General features: G+C 50.4%; 1 protein-coding gene across 1 annotated transcript; it reads left to right on the forward strand.

Moving 5' to 3' along the window:
- LOC132592371 (phosphatidylinositol 3-kinase regulatory subunit beta-like) lies at nucleotides 1-8513 on the forward strand (the record flags this gene model as incomplete). The annotated part of the gene is given in 6 exon segments (XM_060276508.1): nucleotides 1-109; nucleotides 1322-1464; nucleotides 4242-4418; nucleotides 5130-5201; nucleotides 6316-6486; nucleotides 8307-8513. Coding segments are annotated over 5 exon segments (744 nt in total). The 3' UTR covers nucleotides 8497-8513.
- Between the last annotated feature and the right edge of the window lie 9241 nt (nucleotides 8514-17754).

Consider the following 17754-nt stretch of genomic DNA (forward strand, 5'->3'; position numbering starts at 1 on the left):
GGACAGCGTGGAGGCCGTCGGGGAGCAGCTGAAAGTCTACCACCAGCAGTACCAGGACAAGAGCCGGGAGTATGATCTCCTCTACGAGGAATATACCCGCACCTCCCAGGTAAGCCAGCTTGTCTCTGGCAGGCAGCCTCACTTGCGTTGCCGAGCCAGACCTGAGTTTTTCCCCCCAGGACCCGCTGCCACAAAGCTTCCTTACTCTGAACCTTAAGTTTCTAGTCCTCAATGTTATGAACTAGTCCTGCTTGGCAGGGGGTTGGACTGGATGGCCCTTGTGGTCTCTTCCAACTCTATGATTCTATGAACTCTGCTCCATAGGAGCCTTGTGCCCTTGGTATCGCCTACACGGGCTGGCAGCTGCCTCTGGCTGGCAGCCTCACTTGCAGTTGCTCTTAACCTTAAGTTTCTAGTCCTCAACGTGAACTCTGCTCACTAGCAGGCTGCGAGAGGCTGCTTTGCGTCCTTGGTAATGCCTACACGGGCCGGCAGCCGCCGCCCAGGGTTCCCGTCTCGGCGGTATCCCCAGCCCTGCTTGGGAAACCTGCCGTTCCCCACTCAAGCTGCTAGTCCTCAAGGTCTCGGGCGAGTAGGAATGTAGAAACCTGTACATGGTTCAGACTTACCGATCCACCCAGCTCCGTTTTGTCGACACTGGCCGGCAGCCGCAAGTTTTCAGGCAGAAGGCGTTCCCAGCCCTGGAGATGCTGTTGGGGACCTTCTGCATTCGAAGCAGCTGTCCCGCCCCTGATGTGCTTCCCTTGTGAATTTGTGGCGCCTTGTCTCTAATGACAAATTCAAGTTTCTGGTCCTCAGGGAGGCCGGCTTGAATGGAAAATGCCAAGGGGACCTTCTGCATTCCAAGCAGCTGTCCTGCTCCAGACGTGCTTCCCTTGTGATTTGCGGCGCGTTGCCCCAATGACAAACTTCGGTTTCTTGTCCTCAGGGAGGCCAGCTTGAATGCGCGGTGCCAAGGGGGCCTTCTGCATTCCCAGCAGCTGCACCACCCCTGACCCGCAGCCCTCCCTTGTTAATTTGCAGCGCATTGCCCCTAATGACAAATCCATGTTTCTGGTCCTCGTGGAGGCTCCCTTGAATGCAGAATGCCAAAGGGGACCTTCTGGATTCCAAGCAGCTGTCCGCTCCCCTGACCCACAGTTGGACAGATCCAACTTTCTGGTCCTCATGGAGCCTGCCTTGAATGCGAAGTGCCCCAGCGGGGGGGGGGGTTTCTTGCGGGCTCCGAGCTCGGCTGGCGAGGGGGTCTCACTCTGGCTGCGCCCGCCTCTTTCTTTCTTTCTCCCACCCCACCCCCCAGGAGCTGCAAATGAAGAGGACGGCGATTGAGGCCTTCAACGAGACCATCAAGATCTTCGAGGAGCAATGCCAGACGCAGGAAAAATGCAGCCGCGACTACATTGAGCGCTTCCGGAGGGAGGGCAACGACAAGGAGATACAGCGGTGAGCTGGGGGGAGAGGCACCCACGGGTGCCCCAAATACACCCCTAGAGTTCCCTCCAAGCAGGGGGGGGGAGGCATAGCTGCCAAGTCCGAGTCGTAAAGATCCGGGATCGGCAGCGCGTGCATGACCTCCCGGTGGCGCGGCACCCTTCTATGGGCACCAAAAAATGGCGGCGCCAGCGCCAGAAGTCACTTCCGCGCATGACCGGAAACACGTAAAAGCGACTTCCGGCGCCGGCGCCGCCATTTTCTAGTGCCCATAGAAGGGCAAAGCGGCACCAGAAAAATGGCCGCCGGGCAGAAGCCAATTTAAGGGACAATACCGGGATTTTTCACCAAACGGGAGACCGCCGGGAAACGGTAAGAAAAAAGGGGTTTTCCCGGCGGATACGGGATACTTGGCAGCTATGGGGGGAGGGCAGAGGGAGTTCGTGATCTTTCTACTTAACGCCGAGTCCTACCTCGCAGGGGGGTTGGACTAGATGGGCGCTAGAGGTCCCTTCCAGTTTTTATGGGGGGGGTTTCCTTGGCAGTGATTATTCGTAAGATTTCGGAACACAGGATTTAAAAAATATATATCAAACTATCAATGTGGGGGGGGGGGAACCTAAATTATATAATTCGGTATTTGAACGATTGGTAAATTGCATTATAAATTGGCAGCGTTATAAGGAGGCTGTTACTGGAACGTCATGGAAAGTTTTTTGTTTTTATTAGGTATTTTGTGGTTTTGTATTCTGTGAACTGCCCTGAGGGTATAGGGCAGTAGATAAATTCAATAAATTTATTATTATAATAAATTATTATTATTATTATTATTATTATTATTAGTGCTTTTTTTTTCTTATAAAATGTTTAGGGGTACTCTCGTTTTCCTACTCAAATTGAAATACTGCCCTTCAATGAGGCCAAACTTAGATTCACAAAATGTTTAGGGGTATACATCCCCCTGCGTCCCCCCAGGAAAAAGCACAGGTGGTGGTGATGATTATATAATGATTTTCCTGCAAGTAATTGTTAATAATAATAATAATAATAATAATTGCCCTGCAAGCATTGATTAATAATAATAATAATCCTGCAAGCATTGGTTATTATTATTATTATCATCATCATCATTATATATATACTGATTATCGTGCAAGCACTGGTTAATAATAAATAATAATAATAAATTTTATTTATACCCCGCCCTCCCCAGCCAAGACCAGGCTCAGGGTGGCTAACACCAAAAATAAAACAATTGATTAATACCGTGTTTCTCCTAAAATAAGACGGTCCTCAAAAATAAGCCATGTCAGGCTTTTCATTAGTAGAGTAAATATAAGACATCCCCTGAAAATAAGCCGGGGGTGGGAGCCGCTTCGGGGAGCGCAGCGCAGCGCGAAGAGCCTGGTGAGAGGCAGCTGCGGCTGCAGGTGAAGCCCAGGATCTGCGTGGGCGACTGGGGGCGAACGCCCTGAGCGCTGCGGCGGTGGCGAAGAGGCGCCCGATTTATTCCTCTTAAATAAACTTCAAATAAGCGTGCAACTAATTTTCGTTTCGAAATTCCCCATGGCACTGAGAGAGCGGGTGTGTGTACATTAAAAACCCCCACAAAAAAACCTGGGCTGCCCTCCCATTTGTGGATGGAACTCCATTGTCCCCAAAGCAACCCCCGCTTGGCCTGCGCTTTCTTCGCCTCGGGCCAGCGCGGCAGATGCCGCTTTGACGTCCTTTCTCCCGCATGCGCGCCCAAGCCCCGCCCCCGGGCGCACGCGACGGAGCTCCGGCAATAGCCGGGTATTTAAGCAGCAGGGAGCGGAAATCCCTCCTCCTCCCCTTGGCGCCGTTCTAGCCCCTCTGCCAGCGAGCTTCCGGCTTCGCAGGTTCCTCGGGTCCTCGGTGTTGGGGGACGAGGCGGATGGCGGAGCAGGTAAACCGCTTCCCGCCGCGCTCTCCTCACGCGCTCAGCTGAGTAACAGCCGCGCATCGGGACAAAAGGCTCCGGTAGTCTCGCCCCCCCCCCCCCCGTATCTTGGTGCCGTCCCTTCCCGGTCCTCGCTTGTCAGGGACCTTCTCGGCTCCTCGGGTGGCGGGTAGCATCTCCGCAGCGCTCAGGGCGCTCGTCCCCAGTCGCCCACACAGATCCCGGGCTTCACCTGCAGCCGCAGCTGCCTCTCACCAGGCTCTTCGCGCTGCGCTGCGCTCCCCGGCAAGAGGCGGCTGCACACAGCGCAACGCGAAGAGCCTGGTGAGAGGCAGCTGCGGCTGCAGGTGAAGCCTGGGATCTGCGTGGGCGACTGGGGACGAGCGCCCTGAGCGCTGCGGCGGTAGCGAAGAGGCGCCCGATCAGCCCGCTTCTCAGCACGCAAATGGGAGGGCCAGAACCCCACTGAGCTCCGCAGCTCCGCAGTATTACGGTATTATTGTGCTTTGTTACAAGGGCAGCCTTGCCATTTTTCTGCTCCCCAGCTCTCAACGGGTCCCGCGCGGTGCGCTGCTGCCAGCTCTCAACGGGTCGGGGCTCGGCGCAGCATGCTGTTGCCAGCTCCCGCTCGAAAAAATAAGACATCCCCCGAAAATAAGCCGTGTTGTGTTTTTTTGGAGGAAAAATAAATATAAGACGTGTCTTATTTTAGGAGAAACACGGTACACAACTTAAAAACAAGATTAAATACAACATTGTTATTGTTATTCTGCAAGCCACCCCGACACCTTCGGATGAGTTTGAAAAATGTATATATTGTCTTAAAATGACTTTATCATTTATACCCATCCACCCTGGTCTGGCTCAGCATCCTGATGAACTCGGAGAAGCTGAAGTCTCGCGTGGCCGAGATCCACGACAGCAAGATGCAGCTGGAGGAGGACCTGAAGCAGCAGGCGTCCGAGAACCGGGAGATTGACAAGCGCATGAACAGCCTCAAGCCAGACCTGCTGCAGCTGCGGAAACTGCGGGACCAATACTTGGTGTGAGTGCGAGGGTGCGGCCCCGGTTGCCTAGTGGTTAGAGCACCTGGTTCAGGGAGCCCCGGGTTCGTCCCCCTGCGGCGCCTCCTCTTCAAACCAGCCTCTCTTTTTTTTGGCCCATAACCATGATGAGGACTAGCGCCTTGCTTTGTCTTCGACGGTGAGGAGCGGCAGGACGCCTGCTTGGCATGCAGAAGACCCCCAGCTCCATCCGTATTGGTATCAGGCCGTTTCCTCGCTCCGAGGCAAATCGGCGTTTTTGCTTAGTGCCATGAGGACTAGATCCTTGGCCATTTCAAGAGAAAGAGTTCCATGTATTTATCGAGAGGAGCACACGTCGTCCTTTAACGTTTCTGGATAGTAATAATAAAAATCCCAGGCCGTTTAGGAAAATCTGTGGAATTGAAATACGACGGAGCTGCAGGTTGCAGAGAAATCTGCATGCGGAGCGTCGCCCCAAGGACTTTGGGAGGGAGGGTAGAGGAAGCGGCGGCCTAGTGGTTAGAGCTCCCGCTCGGCCACTCAGATCAGCCTACCTCGCAGGGTTGTCGGGAGGACGAAACACATGTGATTTGAGGTCCCCGGAGGAGGAAAAAAGGCAGGAGAAGGACGCAATGGATAGAGAAAGCAACCCCGCTGAGATTCGAATCCGCCGCCGGGTGGAAGCTTGTCCTACGAGGGGGTTCTGATTTTTTCTTGTCCCCCCCCCCCAGGTGGCTGACCCAAAAGGGGACCCGGCAGAAGCAGATCAACGAATGGCTGGGGATCAAGAACGAGACGGAGGAGTAAGTTTATTTTATTTGCAGCTTTCCAAGTTTTGCAGATCCTTTTTAAACAACCACCAGAAACAAATCTCTCGTATCCGACGCACTTCCCACCCGCCCTTCCACTGCATTATAGCATCCCCTTATAAAGCTGATATATCACTTAAATTTTACCTGTTAAATGCGTCTATTCTAAATGCCCAATTCTCACCAGCTGCTATACTTTTCCTTTCATTTCTATTCTTCATTGCAATTTTTCCGCAATACATTCATCATTCACAATATATACGTTAACACTTCGTGAATGGCAAGAAGGCTGTTCCTTGCCTCTGTCCAGTTCAGTTTTGCAGAGGGTCAAAGTCTTTGGAGTTTTGCATTCCCTTCCTTCCTTCCTTCCTTCCTTCCTTCCTTCCTTCCTTCCTTCCTTCCTTCCTTCCTTCCTTCCTTCCTTCCTTCCTTCCTTCTCTTCCTTCTCTTCCTTCTCTTCCTTTCCTCCTTCCTTCCTTCCTTCTTTCTCTTCCTTTTCTCCTTCCCTCCTTCCTTCTTCCTTCCTCCTTCCTTCCTTCCTTCCTTCTCTTCCTTCCTTCCTTCCTTCTCTTCCTTCCTTCCTTCCTTCCTTCTCTTCCTTCTCTTCCTTCTCTTCCTTTCCTCCCTCCCTCCCTCCCTCCCTCCCTCCCTCCCTTTCCTTCTTTCCTGCCTTCTCCATCCTTCCTTTCCCTTTCATTTTATTTTGACAAAGTAATAATCACAAATAAACAAGAATAAAAACGGGCACCCCACCACCACGACCGTTCCCTTGTAACTTTTCCATTCTTTTTCTTAACGCAACCGTGATATTATTATTTTCCCCAAACGGTCCACAAAACATTTCAATCCTTGGAAGAAGAATGTCTTCTTCCTTCGGTTCTTTCTTTAATTCTCCCTGGGGGTCTTTTGCCATCTCGACATCATATCCCATCGGCGTCGACCTAGGGAGCTTTCGGCCCCTATAGGCTGTCCCCCGTCGGAGGCAGGATACTGGGGAACGGCAGGCGGGGAGAACGGGGGCACCCAAACTGGGCCCGGAGGAGAGCCCCCCCCCCTGCTTGGCCACACCCTGCTGCAAACGCCCGTGACGTTTCTGTTCCTCCTGCAGCCACTACTCCATGATGGAGGACGAGGAGGAACTTCCGCACCACGAGGAGCGGACTTGGTACGTGGGCAAGATCAACCGCACGCAGGCCGAGGAGATGCTGGCGGGCAAGAGGGACGGGACCTTCCTCATCCGGGAGAGCAGCCAGCGAGGGTGCTACGCCTGCTCCGTCGTGTGAGTCTCGAGATCGCAGAGGCGCAGGGCAGGACACCGGGGTGTCATCCATCCCAACCCGCTTGCAACGCGCTGGTTTTTAATTGTTTTTCCGGTTTGGGAAGGGGGACAAGGGTCCCTGCTTTTATTACGTGCATGCCGGGGAGAAGTGCGGTTGCGGGATGGTGGAGTCGTGGAGCGGGACCCCGGAGGGTCATCCATCCCACCCCCTGCAACGCGTTGATTTTTAATGGCTTTTCCGGTTTTCTGATCGGAGGGCAAAAGGGGTGCCTGATTTCATGTGCATGATGATGATGATGATGATGATTTATTATTCATACCCCGCCCATCCGGCTGGGTTTCCCCAGCCACTCTGGGCAGCTCCCAACAGAACACTAAAAACAGAATAACGCATCAAACATTAAAAACTTCCCTAAACAGAACTACCTTCAGATGTCTTCTAAAAGTCAGGTAGTTGTTTATTCCCTTGACATCTGATGGGAGGGCGCCACCACCAAGAAGGCCCTCTGCCTGGTTCCCTGTAACCTCACTTCTCGCAGGGAGGGAACCACCAGAAGGCCCTTAGGACATGGACCCCAGTGTCCGGGGTGGAGATGTTCCTTCAGGTCTACTGGGTCATTGAGGGCTTTCAAGGTCAGCACCAACCCTTTGAATTGTGCTCGGAAACGTCCTGGGAGCCAGTGAAGGTCTTTCAGGACCAGGGTTACATGGTCTCTACTCCCAGTCCCCAGTCTAGCTGCCACATTCTGGATTAGTTGTAGTTTCCGGGTCACCTTCAAAGGTAGCCCCACGTAGAGTGCATTGCAGGAGTCCAAGCGGGAGATAACCAGAGCATGCACCACTCTGGCCAGACAGTGTACGGACAGGGAGGGTCTCATCCTGCGTCCCAGATGGAGCTGATAAACAGCTGCCCTGGACACAGAATTGACCTGCGCCTCCATGGACAGCTGTGAGTCCAGAATGACTCCCAGGCCGTGCACCTGGTCTTTCAGGGGCACAGTGACCCCATTCAGGACCAAGGAGTTCCCCACACCTGCCCGCCCCCCGTCCCCCCCAAAACAGTGCTTCTGTCTTGTCAGGATTCAACCTCAATCTGTTAGCCGCCACCCACCCTCCAACCGCCTCCAAACTTTCAACAAAAGAATGGAATATTCTCAGATAAATTGAAGTGGATCCAAAATGCATACCTGCCAAGTTCCTCTCTGAAAAATAAGGGACCGGACCGGAAGTAGCAGGCCGAAAGTAGCGCTGCCGCCATTTTGGAACTGGGCGGAGCATGCTCAGAAGCGACTTTTGATGCTGCTGTGCCCCGTTCCCAAATGGCCGCCGCACCAGAAGTCGCGCTGCAGCCATTTTGGAACTGGGCAGAGCAGCATCAAAAGTCGCTTCTGAGCATGCTCCGCCCAGTTCCAAAATGGCCGTTGCGCCTGAATAAACCGGGAAAAACCAAAAAATCCGTTTTTTCGGCTGGGGGCAGCTGGAAAAACGGGGGTTTCCCGGGGAAAACGGGAGACTTGGCAGCTATGCCAAAATGACTCCCAGGCTGCACACCTGGTCCTTCCGGAGAGAGAAGTTGTGCGGTTGCAGAGAGAGGAGAACCAACGCGCCAAGGGGGGATGTGTGCGAGAGAGAGAATCATAGAATTGTTGCCGGGGGCTCCTGAGGGTCATCCATCTCAACCCCGAACCAGCCCCCCCCCCGCCTACAGCTTGAGACCCGCAACCCCGAAATTTAAGAGCCCCGTGAGCTCTCCGGAATGCCTCCTCGGGGATCCCGCCCCCCCCCTCTGACACTTTCCCCTTCCTGTGCCCGCCCCGCAGGGTCGACGGCGACACCAAGCACTGCGTCATCTACAAGACGGCCACGGGCTTTGGCTTCGCGGAGCCCTACAACCTCTACGCCTCGCTCAAGGAACTGGTCTTGCACTACAAACACACCTCCCTCGTGCAGCACAACGACTCGCTCAACGTCACCCTGGCGTACCCCATTTTCCCGCTGCCCCCCAGATGAAGACCGTGGCTCCAAAGGGGGAAAAAAACCCTCCCGGAAAAACTGCTTTGTACCACTGCCCCTCTTCCCCTCTCTATAGTCCCTCCCCCTTTTGCCCCCCACCCCAATATATATATATATATATATATCAATTATTTTCCTTTGCAACAGCATTTGGGAGCTGTTAACCTTTCCAACTTCTTTCTTTCTTTCTTTTTGGTGCTAGGAATGCTTTCCACACTGGGGGGGGGGGGGGCGCGGAGCAGCGACTTTCCTAAAGCTTTTCGACCCCCCCCCCTAAAAAAGAACAACAACACTCCTTAACTGTGAAGGACGGGCACAGATCCTTCCTGTTTATCTTTTTTTGGCAGAGACAAATCTCGGTACTCGCTGTTCCCGTGGGGACAGCATGGTTATTTTCATTTTGGAGGGGGGCGCTCTACTTAAACACCGCTCCCCAGCCCTCCGCACTCCCCCCCCCCCCCGAGCCAAATGGTGTTGGGTCTCCTATGCAGAGTTTTTTTTTTCATTTCTTCTTAAATATGCAAAAAAAGAGGAAAACAAGCCCTATTGCAGCCAGCTCTGAAGTTAGGCTCCTACTTTGCAAGTTATTTTACCAGCAGGGAAATAGATCCTAACCAACGTCCCCTGCAAAAAAATAATAATTCCCACTCGCTTCCGTGTCTCCGCCTCGGTTTGCCACGGTTGTAAAATGGGCGCGGGTTTTGCGTCCCCCGTGAGGCTTCCCGCCTCCCCGAAACCCAGCTGCGCCCCGGTTCTAGTGCCAGGAAAAAATCTGGGGTGCCCTTTGGGGTCCTCAGAGCACCCCTTCTCTCCTTTACGCGTAAAGCCATTGGTTGCCCCCCCCCAAGCTAAGAGGGGCGGATAACGGGGGGTAACGGGAACAAGCCAATCTCTCCCCTTCCTAAAATTGGGGTTCTTGTTTGCACGCCCCAAGTGTGTCTGCTCTCTGCACCCCAAAGCCTGGAGCGGGTGGGCTTGCAAAATCCTTTTTTTCTCACCCCCCCCCAAAAAAGAGCCATTTGAACACTACAAATCTCCCCCTCCCCCCTTGTGTAACATGGTTTGTGTTGTGTTTTGGGTGTGCAACAGACCTTTTCGGGTCCGCGATTCGAACCCTTTTTGTCTTCCTAGCAGGAAACCCCTTGGGATCTCTCCCCCCCCCAAGAAATGCTCTCTTCCTCCCCTCAAAAAAAGAAAATCCATATTTTTGCACCCTACAAAATGTGTGTATGTGTGTGTGTGTGTGTGAGCTAGGGTTATAACTTTTTGACAACCTCGCAGCTCAGTCGGTCGAACTTTTGCCTAAAAACATGCCGTCTTGCCATTTCTAAATCTTTGGGGGAAAGGTCACTTCTCGAAATCAACAAATCTATTTTTGCCTAAGGGACTGTATAAATGCATTGTGTAATGTTTCCATAGCACGGGTTATGCTACAGACAAAATAGAGCTTGCTAATTTTATTTTATTTTCTATTTCGGAGCTTGCAAACTTTCTAATACTTGTGGATTGTTTTGCACATTGCACATCCCTTATTGCTTGTCTTTGTTTTCTGCCGCAAACACCATCGAGGTCCCACAACCCTTGAATTGTACTTTTACAGGGCGATTTTTTTTTATTCAATCCATCAATAGCCTTTATTAGGCATAACAGACCCGACGATTTCAGAACAGACATTGTGAATAAAATATTTAAATTATAAATTCATCGAGGTAAAATATGTGTTAATCGAAACAATATCTCAATTCCACATTACTATTTGATAAAGATCCCCTAATCCTCTTTATAGTGGCTTAATCTTTCTGCGTGGACTGAGCATAAAAACTCCGCCACTATTAAAGCGATTTTTATCGTTACTGTCCGATAATAATATTTGAAGAGTTGGCAATGTAGAGGTTGATGTATCCATTTGTAAAGCATTTAACAATCGTTCTCGGCTGTTTCAGGCAGCTGGGAAAAGTTTGAAACTGTTCTGTGAAGTTTTTGAAAGTGCGGGTACTTATACGTAGCAACCTGACTCCAACTTTTCCTTTCGGGGTGACCGTTTTGGGCAAATAATTAGTCCCCTTTTCAGTGTTTTTAAGCAAAAGTTCATCCCTTTAAGCTACAGGAAATCGGTATTTTGGAGAGGAGGGGAGAAAGTCAAAAAGTTATAACCCGAGTGTGCATCTCAATAGTCGTTTACAAAAGTTCCCCCCCAGTTGCAATAAACTTTTCCCCTTCCTAGGTTGTACACAGATATGCAATATAACATTTTGACACACCCCAAATCCCCACTTCCTGCCTCCGCCATCATCAATTTTGGATGTTTAAGTGGGTCTTTTCTTAATTATAACTGCCCCCGCCGAAGCTTCAAACAAACGAGAAAGTTCATTCGAGAAGATCATTGTATTTGTGTCTGAGATTTGTTACTGTAAGATACATAGATTTAAAAAAAATAGGGAGGGGAGAATTATTTAAAAGCAAAGTTTTGTACGGTACTTTAAAAAAAAATGAAATTAAAAGGTGTTCATGCAAAACGTGGCTTTGGGGCCAGTTGTTTGGTGCGTCACGGCTATTTCCGTCCTCCGCGGCCGACTCGTGCGTGAAGGCGAGACGGAAGAAACATAGTTTTGTAATGAATTGCAGAATTAAGGGCGGGAAGGTACCCCCAATGGTCATCTAGTCCAGCCCCCTTTTGGCAAAACGGGACTCGAACCAGCAAATCTCTGTGGGTCACTACTCTGAATTCTGGAGCTCGTGGCGGGTTTATTGTGCCTTTTATCGCGTTTATTTGCCCCTTTCTCTAATGCAAAGAGCTCAAGGCGTCTTGCGTGGCTCTCCCCTTACCTCTGTTTTTAGCCTTACGGCAACCTTGCAAGGTAGGCCGGGAGGGGGTGGCTGGCCCACGCTTCCTCGCCAAGCAGGAATTCGAACCTGGGTCCTTGTCTAATCCCCAAAGTGGCCCTGCAAGGAGGGAGGTTGGGCTGAAGGAGGGACAACCAAGGTGCTCGCTGGCCAAGGGCGAGGATTCAAACCCAAGTCCCAGTCCAACACTCGGCTCTGACCTTGAGCAGCGACACCCGTGTTGGCGGGGCTGGACTGGATGACCCCCAGGCTCCCAGCTGTACAGCCCTGTGGTTTTTCAATCCATCGCCAGAGGGTGATCTGGAACCGACTAGACCTCAGGGTATGGAGCTGGGTATGTTTAGCCTGGAGAAGAGAAGGTTAAGTGGTGATATGATAGCCATGTTCAAATATATGAAAGGATGTCATATGGAGGAGGGAGAAAGATTGTTTTCTGCTGCTCCAGAGAAGCGGACACGGAGCAATGGATTCAAACTACAAGAAAGAAGATTCCACCTCAACATTAGGAAGAACTTCCTGACAGTAAGAGCTGTTGGGCAGTGGAATTTGCTGCCAAGAAGTGTGGGGGTGGAGTCTCCTTCTTTAGAGGTCTTTAAGCAGAGGCTCGACGGCCATCTGTCAGGAATGCTTTGATGGTGTTTCCTGCTTGGCAGGGGGTTGGACTGGATGGCCCTTGTGGTCTCTTCCAACTCTAGGATTCTATGACCTGTTGGGAGAATTTTCGTGGCGGAAAATTAAAGGGATATAAAGGTAAGACATTTTTGTTTTTATTGCATTTACTAGAACCAGCGTTTTAAGGAACAGAATCTCTTGAGAAGGGAGAAGAGAAAGAGTGAGTTTCCCCCCCCCGGAAAAGAGAAGTGATACTCTTGGGTCTTAATTTGGGCACGAGGGGATTGGCAGTTCCCTTTTTTTGTGTAGGTGGCTAAGCCTGGCTGGCTTTGAACCATCTGCACCAGGGATTTCAAGAGGTAGAAAGGATACAACCCTGTCCAAACCAGGGAGGGGAGCAAATCAAAGTTGCATTTTCAGCTGAATTTGGGGGGAGCATCGGTTGCCCGGAGCTATTTCAACGGCTTTCGTTCAACGTGCTCCTTGCAAACAGCCAAAAGCCTGTGGGCCGGATTCAGAAGGCGATTGGGCCGGATCTGGCCCACGGGCCTTAGGTTTCCTACCTCTGCTTTAGGGCAAGGATAGGCAACGAAGAGTCGGAAACGACTAAACAACAAAAACAGGCAACCTAAGGCCCAGGGGCCGGATCCGGCCCAATCACCTTCTGAATCGGGCCCGCAGACAGTCCAGGAATCGGCGTGTTTTCACATGAGTAGAATGTGTCCTTTAATTTAAAATGCATCTTGGGATTATTTGTGGGGCATAGGAATTCGTTCATTTCCCCCCAAGAAATATAGTCTGGAACCCCCGCAAGGTGTGAGGGACGGCGGACCGGCCCCTGGCTGAAAAGGGTTGCTGACCCCTGCTTAATAATTATTATTTTTTTATTTATACCCCGCCCATCTGGCTGGGTTTCCCCAGCCACTCTGGGCGGCTTACAAGAGAAAAATGAAATAAAACCATTAAACATTAAAAGCCTCCCTAAACAGGGCTGCCTTCGGATGTCTTCTAAAAATCTAGTTACAGGTAGGTAGCCGTGTATCTGAAGAAGTGTGCATGCACACGAAAGCTCATACCAAAATATAAACTTAGTTGGTCTTTAAGGTGCTACTGAAGGAATTTTTTTATTTTGCTTCTAAAAATCTGGTAGCTCTTTTCCTCTTTGACATCTGATGGGAAGGCAGTTGTTCATCTCCCTGACCTCCGATGGAAGGGTGTTCCACAGGGCGGGAGCCACTACCGAGAAGGCCCTCTGCCTGGTTCCCTGTAACCTGACTTCTTGCAGGGAGGGAACTGCCAGAAGGCCCTCGGCGCTGACCTCAGTGTCCGGGCAGAACGATGGGGGTGGAGACGCTCCTTCAGGTATACTGGACCGAGGCCATTTAGGGCTTTCAAGGTCAGCACCAACACTTTGAATTGTGCTCAGAAACGTACTGGGAGCCAATATAGGTCTTTCAAGACTGGTGTTATGTGGTCTCGGCGGCCGCTCCCAGTCCCCAGTCTAGCTACCGCATTCTGGATTAATTGCAGTTTCCAGGTCACCTTCAAAGGTAGCCCCACGTAGAGCGCATTGCAGTAGTCCAAGCGGGAGATAACTAGAGCATGCACCACTCTGGCCAGACAGTCTGCGGGCAGGGAGGGTCTCATCCTGCATCCCAGATGGAGCTGCTTTAGGGTGCATGGTTTTGTTTTCGCAGGTAAGGCGCACCTGAGCATGGGATGGAGAGGCTTGCAACATCGACCGCCCAGCAAATCTCGCTTCTGCCTTAGTCAGAGCTTTGGTTCTGAGGCCAAGCAGGCAGGTCTGTGTCTTTCCTGTGCCTCCTCCTTCCAGCTCTCTGACTCCACCCTGGCTCCTGTTTTCCTGCCTAGCAGCTGGGTGAGGGGGCGGAAGGAAAAAGCCCCACCCATAAGCCCATGGGGGTGGGGGCCCTCACTTAGTTCCAGCTCCTGCAACCTGGTTTAGAGGGTGCTGATGACGACAGACATTGAGGTCATCGAAAAACTTGTCCGACTGGTTCAGAATCCTCGAGATGATGCTAACCCTTGCTGGGTTCAAGACCCCAATAATTGGGAGGGACTCAGGGGGGGCATTGTGACAGGAATTCTAAGGTCTTATCATTGCAGTCCCTGAAAAGGCCTGATCTGATTGCCTTTTCTGGGTCGCCTGGCCATTCCTTGGAGATAAATCCTTAGTTCCTGAATCTCTTACACATATCGATATCACCTTAACAGATACTTGTGTTACAGGTAGGTAGCCGTGTTGGTCTGGATCGAAGTAAAATAAAAAAATTCCTTCAGTAGCACCTTAAAGACCAACTAAGTTTTTATTTTGGTATGAGCTTTCGTGTGCATGCACACTTCTTCAGATACTTGTGTTGTAAATGAATGTACAGGCACATGTCTGAAACAGCACAGGAAGACAGGCCTAACTGACACCATTTTGACTTTCTCTGACCAGAATCACACACACATTTCCACATGACTTATCAACTTGGGAGCCATAATCCTGTAAACTAGAGGCTCTGCCAATTGGACATTTCCCCATAAATGGTGCCAGACTGCTAGCCATCTCATTCAGAATGGAAGACTCCTCCGAACAAAAGATAGTGATCAACTTTTAGGAAACTGTTAATTTCTCTTTGTGTTTAGGAATTCACACCTGGGAGGGGTAAGAGGAGGACTAGGAGAGGTGTCAAAGGTGCTCAGATTTTTACCTTGAACCCTCCCTTTTTGTGAGGTATTGATTATGTGATAAAGTGAGGAGGAATTAAAGAACCTTTTAATGAGGGTGAAAGAGGAGAGCGCAAAATATGGTCTGAAGCTCAACATCAAAAAAACCAAGATCATGGCCACTGGTCCCATCACCTCCTGGCAAATAGAAGGGGAAGAAATGGAGGCAGTGAGAGATTTTACTTTCTTGGGCTCCTTGATCACTGCAGATGGTGACAGCAGTCACGAAATCAAAAGACGCCTGCTTCTTGGGAGAAAAGCAATGACAAACCTAGACAGCATCTTAAAAAGCAGAGACATCACCTTGCCGACAAAGGTCCGTATAGTTAAAGCTATGGTTTTCCCAGTAGTGATGTATGGAAGTGAGAGCTGGACCATAAAGAAGGCTGATCGCCGAAGAATTGATGCTTTTGAATTATGGTGCTGGAGGAGACTCTTGAGAGTCCCATGGACTGCAAGAAGATCAAACCTATCCATTCTGAAGGAAATCAGCCCTGAGTGCTCAAGGAAGGACAGATCGTGAAGCTGAGGCTCCAATACTTTGGCCACCTCATGAGAAGAGAAGAATCCTTGGAAAAGACTCTGATGTTGGGAAAGATTGAGGGCACTAGGAGAAGGGGACGACAGAGGACAAGATGGTTGGACAGTGTTCTCGAAGCTACGAACATGAGTTTGACCAAACTGCGGGAGGCAGTGCAAGACAGGAGTGCCTGGCGTGCTCTGGTCCATGGGGTCACGAAGAGTCGGACACGACTAAACGACTAAACAACAACAACAACAATTGATTATGTAGCTGTGATGTAGGAATGATGTATTTTGGGGGTGTTTCTTGGTGGTGGGAAAACTGAGAAAAGTGGAGGTTCTTTTTTGTTCTGGGTTCCTTCCTTGTTCTCCTGCGTGATGGGAAGGACCCTGTGCAACAGTAAAAATAAAAGGCTTTGCTTCTCAAAATTCTCTGGTTGGCCTCTGTTATATTCTCCGACCGATGGAGAACCCCATAACGGCAGAGTTTTGCTTATTTCACTTGCCAGGCTGTATTTACAGGGAGGCGTAAGCCCCTACAGTCCAAAGGCAATGGAAAAGCTTTTCCCATTTCCTTCCTCCTTGCAGAGAAATATTTGAGGTCAATTTGGGAGAGTCAAAATGGCTTCAGGATTGCTCTCCTGTACTACTTCCAACAAAAAGGGACACAGATGACACTGTGGTCTAAACCACTGAGCCTAGGGCTTGCCGATTGGAAGGGCGGCGGTTCGAATCCCCGGTCCCTGCTCCTGCCCACCTAGCAGTTCGTCAAAGTGCAAGTAGATAAATAGGTACCGCTCCAGCGGGAAGGTAAACGGCGTTTCCGTGTGCTGCTCTGGTTCACCAGAAGCGGCTTAGTCCTGCTGGCCACATGACCCGGAAGCTGTATGGGGACAAACGCCGGCTCCATCAGCCTATAGCAGGCATCCCCAAACTGTGGCCCTCCAGATGTTTTGGCCTACAACTCCCATGATCCCTAGCTAACAGAACCAGTGGTCAGGGAAGATGGGAATTGTAGTCCAAAACATCTGGAGGGCCAAAGTTTGGGGATGCCTGGCCTATAGAGCAAGATGAGTGCTGCAACCCCAGAGTCGTCTGTGACTGGACCTAACAGTCAGGGGTACCTTTACCTTTACTATTTTTGACACATGGTTTATACAGTATACTTAAGTATGTGTTTGCCTTGAAAATTTATGAACATTTATTTTATTAAAGGGAGAGAGAGAGAGAGAGAGAGAGAGAGAGAGAGAGAGAGAGAGAGAGAGAGAGAGAGAGAGAGAATCTTCTTATAGGAAGAAGCTTTCTTTTTTTCATTTTTAAGGAAATCAAAGTTGTGCTTTTCTTTTAGGAAATTGAAGTTTCTTGGGAAACCCTGCAAAGAAGAGGACATGAGTGCTCAGATGTACTTGCATACTTTCAATGCCTTTCAATAATATTCCTGATCTTTCCCCCTGCCTCCCCGCCCCCCCCTTGGCTATGCCCATGTGCCCAGCCCGGTTTGAAGAGCTGGGGATCTGGGGTTCATGGTGTTGTGACTTGCAAACTCCCAAGCGAAAATGGGTGCCTTATCTCTCTCCCTTTCAAGTCATGATCTGCCAGTTCCAAAGTCCAGCCTTTTGTTGTCAAGTGAAAAGGGGTTGCTCAACAGCTTTGTCAGCAGATCGGCTCTGCCTGGAGGCTTGCACAATTTCCCTTGGTGGTAGGTGGAAAATATCTGGGCCGTGTTAAATTCTTGCATCCTTGCTGGGACCTGAGGCAACCCCCCCCCCGCCTCCTTGTCAGGCTGGCAGGCAGTCCACTGTCCAATCTGAACGGGGGGGGGGGGGGTCCGCAGAGGAGCCAATTCCTAGGAACCTCGCCCTTCCAATAAAACATTGGTGTGCATTGCCATTCAAATAGTGCGTGCATGCCATCTCATGTCATCGATCATGCGAGGTGGGGCTTATTTTATTCAAGTTGGCACCCCTGGAGGGTGACCCCCACCACCACTCTCCAGGAACTTTCCATCCCCTCCAACGTTTCGCCCATGAAAATAGGGACGTCCTATTCCATCTGTCTCCTGAGAAATCTCTATGTGGGACAAGAAGCTACAGTTAGAACTGGATATGGAACAACTGAGTGGTTCAAAATTGGGAAAGGAGTACGACAAGGTTGTATATTGTCTCCCTGCTTATTTAACTTATATGCAGAATTCATCATGAGAAAGGCTGGACTGGATGAATCCCAAACTGGAATTAAGATTGCCAGAAGTAATATCAACAACCTCAGATATGCTGATGACACAACCTTGATGGCAGAAAGTGAGGAGGAATTGAAGAACCTTTTAATGAGGGTGAAAGAGGAGAGCGCAAAATATGGTCTGAAGCTCAACATCAAAAAAACCAAGATCATGGCCACTGGTCCCATCACCTCCTGGCAAATAGAAGGGGAAGAAATGGAGGCAGTGAGAGATTTTACTTTCTTGGGCTCCATGATCACTGCAGATGGTGACAGCAGTCACGAAATTAAAAGACGCCTGCTTCTTGGGAGAAAAGCAATGACAAA

The sequence above is a fragment of the Zootoca vivipara genome, chromosome 6, assembly GCF_963506605.1.
Source record: "Zootoca vivipara chromosome 6, rZooViv1.1, whole genome shotgun sequence".
Lineage (NCBI taxonomy): Eukaryota > Metazoa > Chordata > Lepidosauria > Squamata > Lacertidae > Zootoca > Zootoca vivipara.